This window comes from Crinia signifera, chromosome 5, assembly GCF_055691185.1.
Source record: "Crinia signifera chromosome 5, ASM5569118v1, whole genome shotgun sequence".
Lineage (NCBI taxonomy): Eukaryota > Metazoa > Chordata > Amphibia > Anura > Myobatrachidae > Crinia > Crinia signifera.
In genome coordinates, this window is record NC_139221.1 from 299,595,449 (window position 1) to 299,617,541 (window position 22,093).

Here is a 22,093-nt window from a genome sequence, read left to right on the forward strand (position 1 = left end):
CTTATATTCAATATTTCTAACGGTTGGACACCAATATGATTTGGATGGTGGGGCATTCATTTATTTATTGGTTGTCCTTGTCCCAGGTAACCACGGATACTGAGCGTTTCCCTGAGACGCGATTTATCCGTTGGCTGGGGCGTAGGGGTATGAGGTGGCCTGCATTGAGGGGTCTTCTTGAGGAGTCGGTTAGGTCGTTTGGTTACCCTCTTTTTGTCATCATACACCTGGGGGGCAACGACCTCACGCATAATTCCGGTCTCAATATACGATTTGAGATTAGGAATTTAATGCTCGATTTGATCAGAGAATGGCGATTTTGCCGGTTCTTTTGGTCAGAGATTATTCCTAGAAGGGTTTGGAGGGATGCACTTAATCCGGGTGCCATTGATTTGGTACGGAGGCGGATTAATTCAGTTGTCGGCAGGGCTATAGTAGTGGAGGGTGGAGTGGTCGTCAGGCATGAGGCCATATCTTTTAGAAACGAGACCCTGTATAGGCCGGATGGGGTGCATCTCTCTATAGTCGGCATGGACTTGTTCTTTCAGAATTTGATAGACGCCTTGAGAAGATTAGAGGGTTAGTTGAGGGAGATTTTGTCATTAGTTTGGTGGCGGGTCAGTTCAGGTTGAACTGATGTGGCGGAAAGAACGGTAGTTTAAATTAGAGCCGTATTTAAATTTAGCTGGTGGTTGATGTCGAGATGTGGGCATCACCGATCCAGGTGGGCCCACATCTGGACCTTAACAATCATTTACTTCGGATAGGGTAAATTGTTGCGGACATTTGTAGGTTAGGGCAGGTGGCCCAATTTTTTCTGACTCGGGCAGAGTGGTGAGCTCTGCCTTAGTGATATGCGAGGTCAGGGGCAGAGGCAGAAGGTCAACCCCCTGACCTTAAGGGCAAGTGGCCCCTTTGAAAAGTCCGCTTCGAAATTGTGCCGTTGTCATGGACGCTGGCAGGTGGCCGGTCCTAGGCAAATAAGGGCAGGAGGCCCTTGGATCCGGAGTTTATTATTTTTATTACTTTGTTATTTTTACCAGCGATGTGATTTATTTTGCATGCCGTTCTTTGCCCGCCACCTTAGTTAGAGCAGGGACATAAATTTTAGTTAGATTCAAATAGGCCACCCCTGCTCAAAATAAATAAGCCATCCCCTTTAAGCCCAATTCAGTTGTAAGCGTCTTTATTTCTTAGATAAGTGGTGTGAGTGTGGATGAATGCCTATGTCTGTGTGGAGTTTAAGACTGTAGAAGCCAGCTTGTCTGGCTGAAAACAGCATAAACTCACCTGGCTATTGGCAGGAATCCTTAGCTCACACACTGGATCTGGGCTCGGGGGTTCGGCTTGTCTTGATTGACGGGTGGCTGATTTGAATGATGGTCCAGGATAGGCTGTTTTGAAGTTAGAGGTGGGGATTGATGGGATGATGATCCTGCTTCCAGAAGATTCTGCCTCTTGCTTCAGGAATCGTTGCCCTCCCTCCCGCCCCAATTGTTAGTTAGAATTTGCTTTAAGAAGTCGTTTGCAAGTTATCCGTTTAGTTGTTGTCGGCTTATTTGGTTTGGCGGAAAGAACGGTAGTTTAAATTAGAGCCGTATTTACATTTAGCTGGTGGTTGATGTCGAGATGTGGGCATCACCGATCCAGGTGGGCCCACATCTGGACCTTAACAATCATTTACTTCGGATAGGGTAAATTGTTGCGGACATTTGTAGGTTAGGGCAGGTGGCCCAATTTTTTCTGACTCGGGCAGAGTGGTGAGCTCTGCCTTAGTGATATGCGAGGTCAGGGGCAGAGGCAGAAGGTCAACCCCCTGACCTTAAGGGCAAGTGGCCACTTTGAAAAGTCCGCTTCGAAATTGTGCCGTTGTCATGGACGCTGGCAGGTGGCCGGTCCTAGGCAAATAAGGGCAGGAGGCCCTTGGATCCGGAGTTTATTATTTTTATTACTTTGTTATTTTTACCAGCGATGTGATTTATTTTGCATGCCGTTCTTTGCCCGCCACCTTAGTTAGAGCAGGGACATAAATTTTAGTTAGATTCAAATAGGCCGCCCCTGCTCAAAATAAATAAGCCGTCCCCTTTAAGCCCAATTCAGTTGTAAGCGTCTTTATTTCTTAGATAAGTGGTGTGAGTGTGGATGAATGCCTATGTCTGTGTGGAGTTTAGGTGTTCTATACTGTTACACCACATTCCCGGAGGGTGTTCTATACTGTTACACCACATTTCCAGAAGGTGTTCTATACTGTTACACCACATTCCCGGAGGGTGTTCTATACTGTTACACCACATTTCCAGAAGGTGTTCTATACTGTTACACAACATTACCATTTCATGTTCTGCATTGTTCCCTAGGTTTATATAGCTTAATCATTAATTCAATCTAAATTTGTAATCTCGTTTTATTGCTCATTCCTTGGTATGTTTGGCAAAAGAAAACATCATGCAGTTTATGGACTATGATAAGTTTGCGTGCCTTTGTCTGGTACATTTACAGATCCTTGTCATCAATGGACAGTGCCCTCATTCACCTGTCATTTTTGCGCTATACTTTCATACTTTATCCCAAATGTACACAAAGGGTCTGATTCCGTTGATGAATTTCTGCAGTGAACTTCAGGGGGCGCAACATGCCATTAGGCTCTGCCCACCTAGCAGCAAAATGCAGATTTTTGTGGGTCAGCCACGAAGGAGCAGGGATAAATGATCCCATTTTGGGTAATTTAGCCGGTACTTGTGTAATATCTGGGCGCCCGATTTTTTCATTGTATTGCATCGTTGGAAAGTGGGTGTATTGACTATACAATTAAAAATTGGGTCTTTACAATGAAAAATCGCATCGCATCGCATGCCTTAAGTAGTGGCATGCGATGAAAAAATCGGGCGCCCAGATAATACACAAGTACCTTCATTTGATATATCGCATGTGATCCCAGCCAAGCCTGCCCGGCTTGGAAGCAATCTTCTGCAGCTGGTGCAACTTGCAGGCTCAGGTGCAATGTGCACAGAGCCACGCATCACATTAGACCTGCTGTCAATCACATGCAATTTGGGCACTTTTCATGAGATTGTCGCAATCAAATGAAAAGTGCCCAAATTGAATGTAAATTGCCCTAGTGAAGTAAATTGCCACAAGCAAGGTGTGAGACCCCTGTTTTTTGGGGGGTAGTCCCCCTCACCCCTGGGAAGAGTGGATAGAAAAAAACACAGTAAGTTGCAGCTCTGTTTTAAAGGATTGGGGCTAAGGTACTTGTGTATTATATGGGCGCCCGATTTTTTCTGTAAAGACCCGATTTTTAATTGTATAGTCACCCATGGGTGATTTCATACACCGTTTTCCAACTACGCATGGAGTTGATTTTATATAGTGTGGCGAGCGCAGCGAGCCACCGAGCCCGAAGCGTGGCGAGCGGACGCGGATTACTTTACATGTATTCTGCGTCCCCTCGCGGGGCTCGATGCGCTTGTCACACTTTGGGCACTATATAAAATCAACTCCATGCGTAGTTGGATAGTTGGGGTATGAAATCACCCATGGGTGACTATACAATTAAAAATCGGGTCTTTACAATGAAAAAATCGGGCGCCCAGATATTACACAAGTGCCCACATGAAAAAGGGCTGAATGCAATATTTATCGCATGCTATCCTGCAGTCCAGGAAGATCACAGGCAGCTCAAGGGCAGATGGCGGGGATTCTCTGAGGGGAGACTTAGGCAACCTGTGGCCCTCCATGCCTGAAACTACAATTCCCAGCATACCATGCCAAAGTTTTAGCACTCCCTATTAGCAAAACTGTGGCAAGGCATGCTGGGACTTGTAGCTTCACAACAGCTGGAAAGCCACAGGTGGCTGACACCTGGCCTAGGGTATGCCCAGTTTAAGTATGGTAAGTATCAGACCTCCATCGTTTCCTTTTTGCTCAGTCGCACACGCCAGCTACTTTCTGAGTTGCACCTGTAGCTTCCTGAGCTCGTCAGTGGATCAGATTAAAGATTTTTTCTAATTAAAATGTACCTCGTGCTACATTTTTACAGCACCTAATAAGCAATTAGCTTTCATCTGCCTTCTTACATGATGAAAGCAGGTAGGCTGTTATGGTTTAGTGCAGGTTGTCACCTTAGAGCAATGTTACTAATTAACCATCATTCTCTTTGATATGTGATTCCTGGAAAAACATCTAGGGCAGACATGTCCAAACTATGGCCCTCCAGCTGTTGTGAAACTAGATGTTCCATCATGCCTTTCCACAGTTTTCTATTAGGGAATGCTAAAACTGTGGCAAGGCATGCTGGGATGTGTAGTTTCACAACAGCTCGAGGGCCGCAGGTTGGACATCTACTTCTTATTTATTTAGCACCCTCTAGAAGATAAGAAACAGGATCTGATTGGTTTCCCATAGCAACATTTCATGTGACATACAACTCCCATTTTAGTAAATTTCACCCATAATCTTTCACAAAAATATTTATTATATACAGTAGGGCAAATTTATACTAACAATCCTGCGTGTGTTTATCTCTCTTTAGGGTACATTTTATAAAGTGGGAGTTTTTAGAAGTGGAAGATGTTGCCCATAGAAGTCAATTAGATTCTAGATATTATCCTTTAGAACAGGCATGGCCAAACTATGACCCTCCAGCTGTTGTGAAGCTACAAGTCCCATCATGCCTTCTGACATTTTTGCTATTAGGGAATGCTAAAATGATGGCAAGGCATGCTGGGATGTATAGTTTAACAACAGCAGGGGGGCACCGTTTGGCCATGTGGTGTCGATACATGTATAGGCACATGGAGGGGGGGTTTGCTGGGGGAAGCGTGGGGGGCCCTCAGATATTAGTGTACCGGGCCCCAAGATGTCTGTTGCGAGCCCTGGGTCAATGTACTAATAAAGTGGTTGGAGTTAGAGTACAAGCCACTCAACTCATACCTGCCAAGCTTCAGGCTGTGGGCAGGATGCTGTAATATCCGCTGTTGGGTATAATCCCTGCTATAGAGGACAAGTGGAGATGTTGCCAATGCCAACAGATGTGATTTTAGCTATTACATATGTAGCACATTCTATAAAATGAATGCTAAAATCTGATGCTTTCGGCCACTAACGTTCTGCCACCAATATCAGATATAAATCTTTCCTTTCAGTTCCCAATAATTACCGATATTTAGCTGTTGTCTACGTGGAGAACTGATGTATGTTTTTTCTGTATGGCAGCAAGAAGAAAGGATTTTTCACCAAATCAAAAACTAAAGAGAAAGCAGAGAAACCCAAGTTAGTGAGTCCCTTCACCATGGTAAGACTTGATATTGTAGACGGGTCATCTTGGCATTTTTGATATTCTCAAATACTGTATATGAAATTTTGTGCACCTTTATCAAATTAAAATATTGCTGTTCCTGAGGTCAACCTAGAACAAACCTGAGAATGAAATTATGTTACAATATCAAATTACTGCAAGTGCTAGAATGTACATTATGTCTTCCCTGCCAGGTGAGATTCTTGTATTGTCACTGAATTCGTCATTCCCAAACACTGTTATAAAGTCAGTGCCACTGATTCCCATGTGTTTGAATTAATAAATAGTCCAGTATTAATAAAAAACCCATCATATTTCCAGCAGTATAACCTTAGTACTTGGTGGACTATTCCAAAGAACCAGGTGGATTGGTGGAATAGCCGCGGATCCACCTGCTTTTGACAGAAAACGTGTACAAATCCGACAGGTTTTTGCCCCGTTTCCGGCAATCTCAATCCTATTTGAAACAACGTCGGATTGAGACAGGGAGGATGATGCTGGGTGAGCAGCAGCAGCTCATCCGGCACCGTCCTCCTGTTCACCATCCTCCCGCCTGCCTTCTGCTCCTTCTCTTGTTTCTGACCCATTGCTTTAGGATGACTACCTTCTATGGTATCTGACCCCTGGCATTGGGATGACTACCTTCTCTGGTTTCTGATCCCTGGCTTTGGGGTGACTACAATTTTTAGTTTCTGACCAGCACCTTTAGAGTGGCTACCTTCTCTGGTTTCTAACCCCTGACTTTGGGATGACTACCTTTGTACCAGTGAATAATTGCCACAAACTGTGGCTCCTGTATTCAGTTGGATGTATTTCTACTTCCAATTAGGTAGTCCAGGTCTCTTTACCTTTAGGCTGGGGTGAGTGTCTGCCGGCAGACTCTCGCTGGTGCTGTCACTGTGTGGACAGCGCTGGGCGAGTGCAGGAATTCCTGCACTCGCCCAGCGCTGTCCACACAGTGACAGCACCAGCGAGAGTCTGCCGGCAGACACTCACCCCAGCCTAAAGGTAAAGAGACCTGGACTACCTAATTGGAAGTAGAAATACATCCAACTGAATACAGGAGCCACAGTTTGTGGCAATTATTCACTGGTACCACAAAGACTGTGTTAGTCTATGTAAGTCTATGTATGTCATCCCCACCCCCCACCTTCCCCATTGTGGCATGTGTACCGGTACTAGGGTAATTTAATAACAGTTACAAAAAAGTACAAAAACCTAACCGACACCTTGCAAAAATTATTTAATCCACCCTTTTTTATCCGCAGCTATCATATATATTTTTATCTTTATTTTTATTGATATTTGTACTGTATATTCATCCATTTTTTATTGTGTATTGTACCTACATGCAATGATAAATGTCCCAGAATATGTTTTAATTTTGTGACCAATAAATTCCCTAGTTATTAATCAATTTACTGTGCATGTGATATATAAAGCACCGCTAAAACACATAGCACACATAACAGTAAGGTTAAGTGACACTGAGCGCAGGGTGGCACCTAAGGGTGCATATCTCATACCAAGGATCAAATATGGTTTGAGGTAACATGTTTAAAAAAGGGGCAGACTAGATGGGCCAAGTGGTTCTTATCTGCCGTCAAATTATATGTTTCTATCACCTATGGAGTGACTACTTTCTCTGGTTTCTAACCCCTGACTTTGGGATGACTACCTTGTATGGTTTCTGACCCCTGGGTTTGGCATGACTACCTTCTCTGGTTTCTGACCCCCGGCTTTGTGAACACAACCTTCTTTGGTTTCTGACACTGGCTTTGGGATGGCTACCTTCTCTGGTTTCTGACCCCTGGTTTTGAGATGATTACTATGTCTGGTTTCGGAGCCCTGGCTTTAGCATGACTACCTTCTATGGTTTTTGACCACTGAATTTCGGATGTCTACCTTCTCTGGTTTCTGTCCCCTAGCATTTGAATGACCGTCTTCTCTGGTTTTTGACCCCTGGGTTTGACATGACTACCTTCTCTGGTTTCTGTCCACTGGGTTTGACATGACTACCTTCTCTGGTTTCTGACCCCTATCTCTCGAATGGCTATCTTCTCTAGTTTCTGACCCATGGCATTTGAATAACTACCTTCTCTATGTTCTTCCCCTGGCTCTCAGATTCATATTCTTTGCAATGCTTGAGTCCCTGGACTCATCGTCTCTAGTTAATAGCATGGAATCTTGTCCAAATTGAGTTCAACCTTTTATTACAGTTTGTTTGGGTGGAAGATTTTTTTGCTAATAATAATAATAATAATAATATTCTTTGTTAACCATCTCATATTTATCTTGGCAGAGCCGTTCCCTATGATTTCCTCTGTCTGAAAGTCTTTTCATTAAACAACATTGATTGTAATAATTGTCCTTGATGGTGATGTTTCTTTTGATCCTCAGTTGTTGCCTTTTTTTTAAATACCCTTCAGCCATGAGACATTGTGTTCCCTAGTATTATGCAACTAAGGCTAGGTACCCTCCAGATCCCCCATTGTGCAGACTGACTGATTGGGGCAAGTGTACCAATCTGAAGCTTGATGGGTCAGACATGATACAAAGGCTAGGTGGGCATTTCAATTTGGCCACCCAGCTGTGACGTCAGCCCCGGCAGCAAGTGAATTTAGGGTCGGCAGATCGCCTGTACATAAAACCAGATGGTGCGATATACTGTATCTGCAGATATATTGGCTGTACTGCACACCCTACTTGATGTCGTTCAAAGACATATTGGGGTACACACAGCAGACAGATTAGGTGTATCAGTAAGGATGTAGCACCCACAGTCTGCTAAAATTGTCCCAGTTTTAAATGCATATATTTGGGGCTGCGGTATAGTTCAAAATTCAAATTGGGGAGTCAACCAACTGCCAGAAAGTCAGTTTTGAATGGCATTTGGTGGCAGTTGGTGTGGCCCCCCCTATTTGAATTTTTTAACTGTGCTACAGCCCCACCTCTAACACCACCACTGGGCAAATACTCCTCTTAATAATCAGAGTCATTTATGAAATCAAATGGCACAGCACCCTAATTTCAGCAACAGGGCATACTGTGGATGTCTGTAGCATTTGTTTGATCAAGTGGTGTCATCCCGCTATGCCGTACTAAGCCCTGTTCAAGGAACATAATATGCCAGACATTAATAATCTGCAGTGATCAGGTGAAGGTAATTGTTAGGATCCTGTAAGCTCTGTCTCCCTGCTACCCTGTGGTAAGGGGCACAGTAATGCCTTCCATGGGTAACCTAGTAGTAAAGGTAAAGTTTGACATGTGGGTTGGCTGGCACATGGATTTAGGGAGCGTGTTAATGCCAGGAAGTCTGCAAGCACAGAGTCAGTGTCTGATCTAATTAATGTAATTGTTCAGAATTTCCTTCAATTCCCTTTTATCTCTAATGGGCATATTAGATTTATAATGGTAACACACTGTTCCAGGGATTCGCATCATTTGTATAATTACTTGCAAACTAACATGGCAGACGGTTTAGAAGCAATTCAAACAATTGTAATCAGACATCTAAGCCTAGTTTTTGAAAGTAGTAATGTTGTCACTGTTGGACCTATAGGAAATTAGTAAATTACACCCATCTACCGCTAACGTATGGATATTTATTTATTATTATTTATTTACAGTTTCATATATAGCGCAGCAGATTACGTTACAGTGTCTTATATAGAGCAGCAGATTCCGTTACAGTGTCTTATATAGCGCAGCAGATTCCGTTACAGTGTCTTATATAGCGCAGCAGATACCGTTACAGCGTCTTATATAGCGCAGCAGATACTGTTCTGGCGCCTTATATAGCGCAGCAGATACCGTTACGGCGTCTTATATAGTGCAGCAGATTCCGTTACGGCGTCTTATATAGTGCAGCAGATTCCGCTACAGTGTCTTATATAGCGCAGCAGATTCCGTTACAGCGTCTTATATAGCGCAGCAGATCCCGTTACAGCGTCTTATATAGCGCAGCAGATACCGTTACAGTGTCTTCTATAGCGCAGCAGATTCCGTTACAGTGTCTTATATAGCGCAGCAGATTCCGTTACAGTGACTTATATAGCGCAGCAGATTCCGTTACAGTGTCTTATATAGCGCAGCAGATTCCGTTACAGCGTCTTATATAGCGCAGCAGATCCCGTTACAGCGTCTTATATAGCACAGCAGATTCCGTTACAGTGTCTTATATAGCGCAGCAGATTCCGTTACAGTGTCTTATATAGCGCAGCAGATTCCGTTACAGTGTCTTATATAGCGCAGCAGATACCGTTACAGCGTCTTATATAGCGCAGCAGATACTGTTCTGGCGCCTTATATAGCGCAGCAGATACCGTTACGGCGTCTTATATAGTGCAGCAGATTCCGTTACGGCGTCTTATATAGTGCAGCAGATTCCGCTACAGTGTCTTATATAGCGCAGCAGATTCCGTTACAGCGTCTTATATAGCGCAGCAGATCCCGTTACAGTGTCTTATATAGCGCAGCAGATTCCGTTACAGTGTCTTCTATAGCGCAGCAGATTCCGTTACAGTGTCTTATATAGCGCAGCAGATTCCGTTACAGTGACTTATATAGCGCAGCAGATTCCGTTACAGTGTCTTATATAGCGCAGCAGATTCCGTTACAGCGTCTTATATAGCGCAGCAGATCCCGTTACAGCGTCTTATATAGCACAGCAGATTCCGTTACAGTGTCTTATATAGCGCAGCAGATTCCGTTACAGTGACTTATATAGCGCAGCAGATTCCGTTACACTGTCTTATATAGCGCAGCAGATTCCGTTACAGCGTCTTATATAGCGCAGCAGATCCCGTTACAGCGTCTTATATAGCGCAGCAGATACCGTTCCGGCGCCTTATATAGCGCAGCAGATACCGTTATGGCGTCTTATATAGTGCAGCAGATTCCGTTACAGTGTCTTATATAGCGCAGCAGATTCCGTTACAGTGACTTATATAGCGCAGCAGATTCCGTTACAGTGACTTATATAGCGCAGCAGATTCCTTTACAGTGTCTTATATAGCGCAGCAGATTCCGTTACAGTTTCTTATATAGCGCAGCAGATTCCGTTACAGTGACTTATATAGCGCAGCAGATTGCGTTACAGCGTCTTATATAGCGCAGCAGATTCCGTTACAGTGTCTTATATAGCGCAGCAGATTCCGTTACAGTGTCTTATATAGCGCAGCAGATTCCGTTACAGCGTCTTATATAGCGCAGCAGATTCTGTTAGTGTCTTATATAGCACAGCAGGTTCCGTTACAGTGTCTTATATAGCGCAGCAGATTCCGTTACAGTGTCTTATATAGCGCAGCAGATTCCGTTGCGAATATACTTGGAGACATACTTGGAGGTTAGAGGGCCCTGTTGCAAGCTTACAATCTATAGGGATATTGCCAATAACAATTCAAGTATTGTATATATTAATACATATATTAAAATAAAGGGGCCACAGCACAGAACCTTCAGGTGCACCACTTAAAACTTTAGCCCAATTTGAAAATGCTCCATTTACCACAACCCTCTGTTCCCTATTCTCCAGCCAATTTTGAACCCAAGTACAAAATATTGCTTCCTACAGATGGAGTCAGCCTTATCGTTTCTGCTGGCGCACTAGACGCTCCTATCTGGCGGCTGGCACACCAGCACATGTGAATGCACAAGCATCTTGGGCGCTCGCGCATCCATTGCCAGGAATGGGGTGAGTGTGCGCCAGAGACGCATGCGCGCCAGAGTCGCCAGCCACGGAAAAAATAAGGCCGGCTCCATTTGTAGATCCAGCTCTCCTATTTTGTAGATCAACCTCATGTGAGCACTGTACTGAAGGCCTTAGAAATATCTAAGTAGACCACATGTACTGCTTTGCTCTGGTCTAACTTCCTACTTCGTCATAGAAGCTAAGTTAGTTTGAACACTGGTTCAACCTGGCTCACTGAGCAGTATAAATGGGTAACCCGGGAAGATTTGACGTTCACTGGTGCTGGGTGATGCTCTTATCTCCCAGCGCAGGCTCAGGATCCGCCTCTAGTGATATCACCCGCCTGGCATTATGCCAGGCGGGTTATACTAGTGGGAAAAGGTTCACAAGCTGGGTTGCACCCGAGTTGGAGCCAGATACAAAATCCCGGCTGCAACCCAGCTTGTAGCAGAAAAGGGGTATTAGATATTCTCATCCTTTCTTTCTAGGTGCCTCTATTTCAGGGGACTTAAAGGCAGGTAGGCAATGTAACAAAGCAATGAAGAAGGCAAGTCAGATGCTTGGTTGCATAGGGAGAGGTATCAGCAGTAGAAAGAAAGAAGTAATAATGCCACTGTATAGGTCATTGGTACGACCTCACCTAGAGTATTGTGTTCAGTTCTGAGGCCATATCTCCAGAAGGATATAAATACATTAGAGACTGTACAAAGAAGAGCAACTAAAATGGTGCATGGCCTACATCACAAAACGTACCAGGAAAGACTAAAAGATCTTAATATGTATACTTTAGAGCAGAGAAGGGAAAGGGGGGACATGATAGAAACTTTCAAATATATCAAGGGTTTTAACAAGGTACAGGTGGGAGACATTCTTCACAGGAAGAGGAGCAGCAGAACACGAGGACATGCACTGAAACTAGAGGGAGGAAGATTCAGGGGAAATGCGAGGAAGAATTACTTCACAGAAAGAGTAGTAGATAAGTGGAATAGCCTCCCATCAGAGGTGGTAGAGGCAAATACAGTAGTACAATTTAAACATGCTTGGAATAGGCATATTGATATCCTTACAAAAAAAATTAGGATCAAATATGGTTTGAGGTAACGTGTTTAAAAAAGGGGCAGACTAGATGGGCCAAGTGGTTCTTATCTGCCGTCAAATTCTATGTTTCTATGTTTCTGTTTTTGCTCACTTCTACCACTCTTGTCTGTCTGTCTCTCCTTTTTAGAATGTTAGTTCTCAGGAGTAGGACCCTCTCTTCTCATGTACTTTTTCCTCTCAGATCATTTTTTACTCTATACATCTTTCCACGGCCAGATGGATCAAGCTTCAAAAAGTATTCAAATGGAAAGTGATAAACAACCAGCCAATCAGCTCCTACCTGTCATATTTCAAACCCAGCCTGTAACATGGCAGGTAGGAGCTGATTGGCTGGTTGTTTATCACTCTCCATTCTATCACTTTTTGAAGCTTGATACATCTGGCCCCTAACTCTAGCGCTCTGCACCCTAGTGATTAATTCAGTGTTCTGATCCCCTTATTTACCTGTCTCTGTTTACCATGTACTCGTCCTAAATTGCCTTGTACTGTAATTCTTTTTTCTTGCTTATGTTTTCTCATGTATGATTTCTGTTTGGGGCTATGGAACCCTTGTGGCGCCATATAAATAAAAAATAAATGAATAATAATAGTGATAATTATAGTCACTACACAAATATTTGCAGCTGTAGTGTCATCAGCACACAGCTCTGACTTAGACCATCAGCTAACATCGAAAACCTGCCCTATCCTCACGTTATACAGATGGACTCGTCATCGGCTGACAGGGACGAGCAAGCGACTCATTCGCTCACGTGTCCCCGTCAGCACGGCATCTGGGAGCATGGACTGTAGATTTTCCTGCCGTCTCCACTTCTGGGAGATGGGCAAGTAGCGGGGGCAGGCTGGGGCAGTGCTGGGAGAAAGGCGGCAGGTGGCGGGGGGCGGCGGCGCATGGCCATTCTATTCTGAGAGCGGCTCCATCTGTATATATTGATATAAAATCTGGTATTTACCCCATGACCCTGATAACAATATATTTTTGTTCCAGTTCCGATACGCTGGAGGCGTAGACAGACTGCTTATGCTGCTCGGGACAGTGGCAGCAATGGTGCACGGCGCAGGCCTCCCTCTCATGATGCTGGTGTTTGGCGAAATGACAGACAGCTTTGTTGATTCTGAGAAAAATGAAACAAGTGAGTTGATCATCATGAGATCTGTATTGTGCGGGTATGAAATAAACAAGGTTGAAAGCCCCATACACACTAGGCGATATACTAAAAGATATTGCTCAGAATAGTCCTTCTAAACAATCTCTTACACGCATTGTTAAAGACCCTCTCCCTTGCCTGAACATTTACAGATAAGGGAGGTCCTTGTTAACAACAGCAGCAGCATGGCCCCCGCTCTCCGCTCGTTCCAAGCCGTCATCGGCAAGTGTGTGTGCACTTCACTGCTTTTCAAGAGGGTGGTCTGGGGTACAGGCTTTGCTGTAGTCTTATATTGGTTGCTGTGTTGCACTGGTTGGATGGTTGGACTTGGATGTGACATTTAACTCCTCCCTTCATCGAGTTTACAGGTGATCTACAAAGGTGGGCACAAATTCGTATTGACGGACAGTGATGTTACTGTGACCATGAATTGCCCTGATTGTACAAGTACAACCACCGTCTCACATGAATGGGCAGCACTGTCCGCCATAGTGGAATGTAGAATCAAAATAGAAGCAGCAAACCACACTTCTGGCAGGGAAGAAAACCAGCGGCACAGAGGAAGCGCAGATACTAAAGATCAGAATCTGGGCCAGTGGAAGGGCACAGCAGGTCCTGCGCCAGCTGCTGAGGGGACAAAAAGAAGCACAGTATTTTTCATACTTGCCCATTACACCCAGATTTGCCCGTGTCCTGCAGGGTGTCTCCACAAGCACGGGCAGAAGACATGTTTAATGATGTTTAGTCGGTACTTGTTTCCTAGCACGGCGCCCGTCGTGGGTGATCGCATACCTTAAGTTAAGGTAACTTAAGGTATGCGATGGACGCGACCGACGCGATATTTGGCTATTTTTAGCCTTTATTGCCAGCAAAGAGAAAATCGCGTTGATCGCGTCCTTCGCATGCCATTATAATGGCATGCGATGCGACCGACGTGATCAATGCGATATTACATAGGGAGCAATGTTAAATTAGCCGGCTATTACAAAATTGCGTTGATCGCGTCCAGCGCATTCCATTATAATGGCATGCGATGCGACCGACGCGATCAACGCGATTTTACACAGGGAACAATGTTAAATGGGCCCGATTTTTGATTGTATAGGCACCCTAATGGGTAATGTGTATGTTTAAGGCCCCCCCCCATTGTTAGCGGCAACCCACGATTAACGCCAACCCGAAGCGTGGCGAGCGGCGGCGGTACGTGTCCTAGGACCTGTTCATACCCCCACTATCCACGTCGGCGTGGAGTTGATTTTATATAGTGTGGCGAGCGCAGGGAGCCACCGAGCGTAATACCTGTGAAGTAATGCGCGTCCCCTCGCGGGGCTCGCTTCGGGCTCGGTGGCTCGCTGCGCTCGCCACACTATATAAAATCAACTCCACGCCGACGTGGATAGTGGGGGTATGAAACGGTCGGAGGACGCGTACCGCCACCCCTCGCGGGGTCGCTGCGCTCGCCACGCTTCGGGTTGGCGTTGATCGTGGGGTGGCGTTAACAATGGGGGGGCATTTCACCCATGAGGGTGGGTATACAATGAAAATTGTGGTCTGGGGGGCATTTTACATTGGGGCCAATGTAAAATCGGGTCTCAGAGACCATTTTACATTGGTTCCAATGTAAAAAATCGCGGCGATCGCATCACATGCGATTTGGTTGCATGCGATGCGATCAACGCAATTTTTTGGGTCCCGATGGATGCAATTAAATTCGCTGGCGCCGTGCTAGGAAACAAGTACCGTTTAGTCCACTGGGTGATATAAGAGTTGATATAACTACACAAACATTTTTTGAACCAATCAAATGCTATCGATTATCTCAGGCATGTCCAACGTTGGCCCTCCAGATGTTGTGAAACTACACATCCCAGCATGCTTTGCCACAGTTTTGCTATTAGAGAATGCTAAAACTATGGCAAAGCATGCTGGGATGTGTAGTTTCAAAACATAAAAACATCTGGAGGGGCAACATTGGACATGCCTGGATTATCTTCTAGAAGGTACTAAATAAATAAGAAGTCGATTCTGATTGGTTGTCCATGGCAACATCCCATCTGAAATAAAACTCTAATCTTAGTAAATTTCCCCCCTTATGTAAGTTCCACTGAGGCAGAATCGATATTCTATGTAAAACACTATTTCACCTTTTATCTTGTGTTTTTTTTTCCTTAGTGGAACTTATGGCGAACTCATCCTTTGATCTAGAGGCACAAATGACCACGTAAGCAGACATATGATTTCCATCTCCCTAATGGGCTTAATTCAGACCTGACGGCAAAACAAATTTGTTCTCAAATTAGGCAAAACCATGTGCACTGCAGGTGGGGCAGATGCAACATGTGCAGAGAGAGTTAGATTTGGGGGAGTTATTTTGTTTCTGTGCAGTGTAAATACTGGCTGCTTTATTTTTACAATGTGATTTCGATTTCAGTTTGAACACGCCCCACCCAAATCTAACTCTCTCTGCACCTGTTACATCTGCCCCTCTTGCAGTGCAGCATGGTTTTGTCCATTTTGAGAACAAAAAAAGTGTATGCCGGAAATGAAGGATAGGATTTTCATCCAACCACTAATACCCCTTTCAGATACACCAACCGGGATTTTAAACCCGGTACAATCCAGGGTTTTTAAAAATCCTGGGTCAATTGCAAGTGCACAGGACCTGGGATTTTATTCTACTAAAATCCCTGGAATAGACATTCAGACATACGTTAGTCCCGGGATTATGCGAGTGCACATGAAAATCATGATTTTTGCGTATGTCTGAAAGGTGTATAACAGGGAAAACACCCGTTTTATTGTTCATGCATTTGAATGTAAGCTTTTCTCTGGATTATAGTTGAGGGTGCAGCTGTTGTAAGCATTACAATGGCTGTACAACATACCCTGTTTTACCTTTGGTCACATTACATCCTCGGAAATAAATAAAATCTTAATTTTTCCAGCTTTATTTGCAATTTTCTTCGTACAATATTTTAGTTTTCTTGATGGTATGTTTAGGGTCATCTGGGGGGAGATTCTCTAAGCGAAAAATGCGGTAAAAACCCCGTTATCTGGGTTTTTACCGCATTTTGGGATGCTGTAAGCATCTCCCGCCGGTTTACCGCGGCGGGGGGCATCGCCAGAAAAATCTGGCGATGCCCCATAGAAGCCAATGGGCTTCTACTGCAACCCTCCGCCGCCCAGCGCCGACCCCCCGCCGACCCGCATTGCCCCCTCACCTGTGTCCGGGCAGCACAGAGCTGTGCTGCCCGGACCTGTGACCTCCTCCCTGCACTGATCCTCTTCCGGGTGCAGGGAGGAGGAGAGCCCGGTGCAGCAGCAGCGCCGGGTGTGTGAGGGAGGGGAGAGCCGCCGGGACCTGCTGGGACCCGGCGACTCTCACCGCAAAGGACAGCTTTTAACGCAAGAGCTGTCCTTTGCCTTAATTATCGCATATGTTACAACATATGCGATAATTAAATATGCGATGGGCGGTGAAGGGGGGCGGAGATTCTTAGAGAATCTCCCCCATTGTCTGCTGCTAGGTGGCAAAGCTGCCCATCTTCAGCTGTCTAGCAGCGGAGGCAGGAGCTTAGGTGTGCTTGGCACCATACATCTTCCCATCAATACTCACCAATTACCCAGACATGGCTGAAGACTGGGGATAGTAATGTGTGTCTGTGACACTGGGGATTAGAATGTATGTGTGACATGAAGAATAATAATGTGTGTGTGCAGTGGCGGATTCAGGGGGGGGGCACCCGGGCACGTGCCCCCCCTGTCATTTATTTTGTAGCTGAGGACCAGGGCTTTCCAACGAGCCCAGCCCCGTGTCTCTAGCCCCGCGGGAACCGGAGATATCGCCTGGCAAACCTGTAACGTTTTTTCCCCATAGGATAATATGGGACCCGTCAATTCCGACCCCCACCCGGTTCCGACGGCTGCCAGTTCCCGCCCTGGCATCACAGAAGCTTGTGGTTGATTTCAATCAATTCCAAATCGCTGGGCCTTCAATATGATACCAGGCTGGTCTAAATCGGTCAATCAGTTCCAGAGATATTGCGTGTAAACCATTTTTATTATTTTTGAAATGTAATTTCATGGCTGTTCATGTTCTTTGAGGGCAGATTACTCTGGAACCAAACGTTCCAGTTTCACTGGACCAAAATCATTCAAAGCCCACTCAAAAGTTCTTCAATATAATACTTGTCTCATGTAAATGGGTCAGATGGTTCCGATGATATAGCCGGTTAAATGAGATAACTGGTTAAAGGGGAGAGAGGTGGTTTTCTCTACCCCTCACACCAGAAAATGCAGGGACTAGGCTGGTGTAAAAGGGGCCAACCTGGGAATGCATTTTCTGGTGTGAAAGGGGTATTATTTCAAAAAGCCGGGACCTGCAGTGCTCTGAATACAGCCAGGCTCTGCCACTGTCAGTGGCTATCACTTCTGATTGGTGGCGGCTGTCCCCCATTTACCACAAGCATGTATTCCCCCTTGGCAATGAGCATGTAATCCCACATGGCAACGAGCATGGAACCTCTGGCAATGAGCATAGAACCCTTGGCAATGAGCATGTAGAGAAGCAGCACTTATGTAGCATAATTTTTAATAGGTGTTTGGCATAACACATAATGGACATAATGGCGTGTAACTTAACGTGTAATGGACATTATGGTGTAAATGTTTAATGAGCGCCTTTGGTGGACAATGTCCCTGTTTATGAAATGTATTGTGAATTTTGGCTTAATCTGTGTGGCATTATGTGAATTCTGGCTCAATCCATGTGGCATTATGTGAATTTTGTCTCAATCCGTGTGGCATTATGTGAATTTTGGCTCAATCCATGTGGCATTATGGGAATTTTGGCTCAATCCGTGTGGCATTATGTGAATGTTTTCCCAATCCATGTAGCATTATGTGAATTTTGGCTCAATCCGTGTGGCATTATGTGAATTTTGGCTCAATCCATGTGGCATTATGTGAATTTTGGCTCAAGCCGTATGGCATTTTATGCATTTGGCTCAATCCGTGTGGCATTATGTGAATTTTGACACAATCCATTTGGCATTATGTGAATTTTTGCTGAATTCTGTGTGTGTTATTATGTAAATATTGGCTCAATCCATGTGGCATCATGTGAATTTTGACACAATCCATGTGGCATTATGTGAATTTTGGCTCAATCCGTGTGGCTTGATGTGAATTTTGACACAATCCATGTGGCATTATTTGAATTTTGGCTCAATCCGTGTGGCATTATGTGAATTTTGGCTCATTCCATTTGGCATCATGTGTAAGGGGCAAGTATAATGGGGTCTAGTATTTTGTTGCATAATGTGTAGAAGTTGTATATGGTGTTGACACGCACCCTGTTGAGTGGCCACACACCCTTTTCCGGAGCGCGCCTTTGGCGCGCGCACGACTACATCCTTCACTTTTGTCGCCATGGTGGGCCTGCGTGCTTTAAATGCCAGGGCCTATTTTTAATTCCATTACCACCCTCTCCTGCCGCTCTTAGCATGTACACTGGCACCACTAACACCGCCCCTCCCCCTCCCCCACCCAAACCCTTTTTTATCATGGTGCCCCCCCTGTCATTTTATCCTGGATCCGCCCCTGTGTGTGTGTGTGTGTGTGTGTGAGAGAGACACTGGGGATTATAAACTGTGTACAATAAAGGATAATAGTGTGTGTGTGTGTGTGTGACACTGGGGATTATAATTTGTGTGTGAAATATAATACTAATACGTATGTGTACATTTGGATTGTAAAATGTGTGAAATAAGGGATATCTGTGTGTGTGTGTGTGAAACCGGGGGATTATAATGTATGTGCAATGAAGGATAATAATGCGTGTGTGACACTGGGGATTATAATGTGTGTGAAATAAAGGATAATAATATGTGTGTGTGTCTGTGTTTGTGTGTATGACACTGGGGATTATAATCTGTGTGAAATAAAGGATAATGTGTGTGAGACACAGGATTATAATCTGTGTGAGAAATAATCTGTGTGCAATGAAGGGTAATAATGTGTGTTTGACATAAGGATAATAATGTGTGTGAGGCACTGGGGATTATAATCTGTGTGTGCATCAAAGGATAATAATGTGTGTGTGTGACACAAAAGATAATAATGTGTGTGTGACACTGGCGATTATAATCTGTGTGTGAAGTGAAGGATAATAATGTGTGTATGTGTGTGTGAGACACTGGGGATTATAAACTGTATACAATAAAGGATAATAGTGTGTGTGTGAGACACTGGGGATTATAATCTGTGTATGAAATAAAATATACTAACAATACCTGTGTGTGTACATTTAGATTGTAAAATGTGTGAAATAAGGGATAAGTGTGTGTGTGTGTGTGTGTGTGTGTGTGTGTGTGTGTGAAACTGGGAGATTATAATGGATGTGCAATGAAGGATAATAATGTGTGTGTGTGACATTGTGGGGATTATAGTACAGTATGTGTGAAATAAAGAATATTATGTGTGACACAGAGAGACACTAAGGATTATAATCTGTTTGTGAAATTAAGGATACTAATGTGTGTGTGTGTGTCTGTGTAACACTGGGAATTATAATCTGTGAAATAAAGGATAATAATGTGTGTGTGTCTGTGTTTGTGTGTATGACACTGGGGATTATAATCTGTGTGTGAAATAAAGGATAATAATGTGTATGTGAGACACAGGATTATAATCTGTGTGAGAAATAATCTATGTGCAATGAAGGATAATAATGTGTGTTTGACATAAAGGATAATAATGTGTGTGAGGCACAGGATTAAAAACACACGGTGTGTGAAATAAAGGATGATAGTGTGTGTAAAAACAGGATTTTTTGTGATAATCTGTGTGTGAAACAAATTATAATATTGTGTGTGTGAGACACTGGGAATTATAACTAGTGTGTGAAATAAAGGAAAATAATGTGTGTGTGTGTGACATAAAAGATAATAATGTGTGTGTGACACTGGGGATTATAATATGTGTGTGCACTAAAGGATAATAATGTGTGTGTGTGACATAAAAGATAATAATGTGTGTGGGACACTGGGGATTATAATCTGTGTTTGAAATAAAGGATAATAAAGTGTGTGCACTGGGGATTATAATCTGTGTGTGCAACGACAGATAATAATGTGTGTGTGTGTGAAATAAAGGATAATAATGAACAGTATGTGCACTGGGGATTATATTCTGTGTGTGCAATGAAGGATAATAATGTGTGTGTGTGTGCAATGAAGGATAATAATGTGTGTGTGTGACATGAAGGATAATAATGTGTGTGTGTGTGTGTGTGTGACATGAAGGATAATAATGTGTGCGTGTGTGACATGAAGGATAATAATGTGTGTGTGTTTGTGTACAATGAAGGATAATAATGTGTGTGTGTTTGTGTACAATGAAGGATAATAATGTGTGTGTGACATGAAGGATAATAATGTGTGTGGGACATGAAGTATAATAATGTGTGTGTGTGACATGAAGGATAATAATGTGTGTGGGACATGAAGGATAATAATGTGTGTGTGTGACATGAAGGATAATAATGTGTGTGTGTGTGTGACATGAAGGATAATAGTGTGTGTGTGTGTGTGTGTGTGTGTTTGTGTGTGTAACATGAAGGATAATAATCTGCGTGTGACATGAAGGATAATAATGTGTGTGTGTGTGTGTGTGCGCAATGAAGGATAATAGTGTGTGTGTGTGTGTGTGTGCAATGAAGGATAATAATATGTGTGTGTGTGTGTGTGTGCAATGAAGGATAATAGTGTGTGTGTGTGTGTGTGTGTTTGTGCAATGAAGGATAATAATATGTGTGTGTGTGCAATGAAGGATAATAATATGTGTGTGTGTGTGTGTGCAATGAAGGAGCATTGCAGGAGCGCAAATTGGTGCAGAGAAGAGATTATAATTTACTGAATGAGATTACATAAATTAGATGGAGAAAGGGGGGGGGGGGTACATTTTGGAGGGGCATTCCTTCATTAGTTGGGGGTAATGTCGTCCCCCCCCCCCCTATCCTCAGGGATAGTGGAACCCAGACCTAAACTTTCAGCACCTTGCTAATAGCAAAATGAAATCACTCAGACACAACAAAACAGCTGGGAGCAGGGAATGTTTTGCACCTTTGTAACCCTTAGCGTCCTGAGCAGCTGGAGACTGTGACAGGTACTTTAGGGTGGGTGAGAAGCGTTCCTCTGTTTCCGCAGGAGCCTGGAGAGACTTCCTGTAATTCTTCTTACTGTTTATGCCTGAATAACTTTATAAAACTTCATTTTTTTGGTAGTGAACACTTCCCAGCCAGCTTGAATACACTTGCCAAGAATATTTCATTATTAACCGCTCTAGTTAAGTGTACAACTTTTATTGGTTTATTACTACACCCTTAACGTAATAATATATTATTATCTATTATTTCTCAGAAGCTTTCTAGTTAGATAGTGACTATACATTTTCTTGGACACCAGTAATACCCACAACCGTACTATCTAGAACACTAAGGTGGATTTTCAATCCTGGGTCACGACTGTCGGGCTGGCCCAATAGCCGCGACCCTGTCCTGTTCTTGGCCGGTTCGACTAAGAATCCGCAGGCGGGATTCAATGTCCCACCTGCCGAATGCCGAAAAGGGGTGTGTGGCCGTGAGATACGGCCGTGGATCAGCGAGTTATGGCTGGGACCTCGACAATCCACAGCTGTTCTCGGCAGAACGAGAAGTCGGGCCTGTTCTGCCCAGATCCCTGTTCAATGCTGTCGGGAAAGACATTGGGAGAGGTATCAGGCTTTGGAGAGTGATAAAGTAGAGACAATGCCCAAAGCAACCAATAACCTTGGAATTGTATTTTATCTTTGTATTTGAAA

At 44.0% G+C, this 22,093-nt stretch overlaps 1 protein-coding gene across 1 annotated transcript in view; it reads left to right on the top strand.

Annotated features, from left to right (window-relative positions):
• Positions 1-22,093, top strand: part of LOC146081253 (ATP-dependent translocase ABCB1-like) — a 106,247-nt gene that overhangs the window by 21,047 nt on the left and 63,107 nt on the right. The window contains exons 2-4 of the mRNA XM_083189374.1: positions 5,215-5,293; positions 13,075-13,219; positions 15,407-15,455. Of these exons, the coding sequence (XP_083045500.1) occupies positions 5,215-5,293; positions 13,075-13,219; positions 15,407-15,455 (273 nt within the window). The remainder of the gene's footprint in view (positions 1-5,214; positions 5,294-13,074; positions 13,220-15,406; positions 15,456-22,093) is intronic.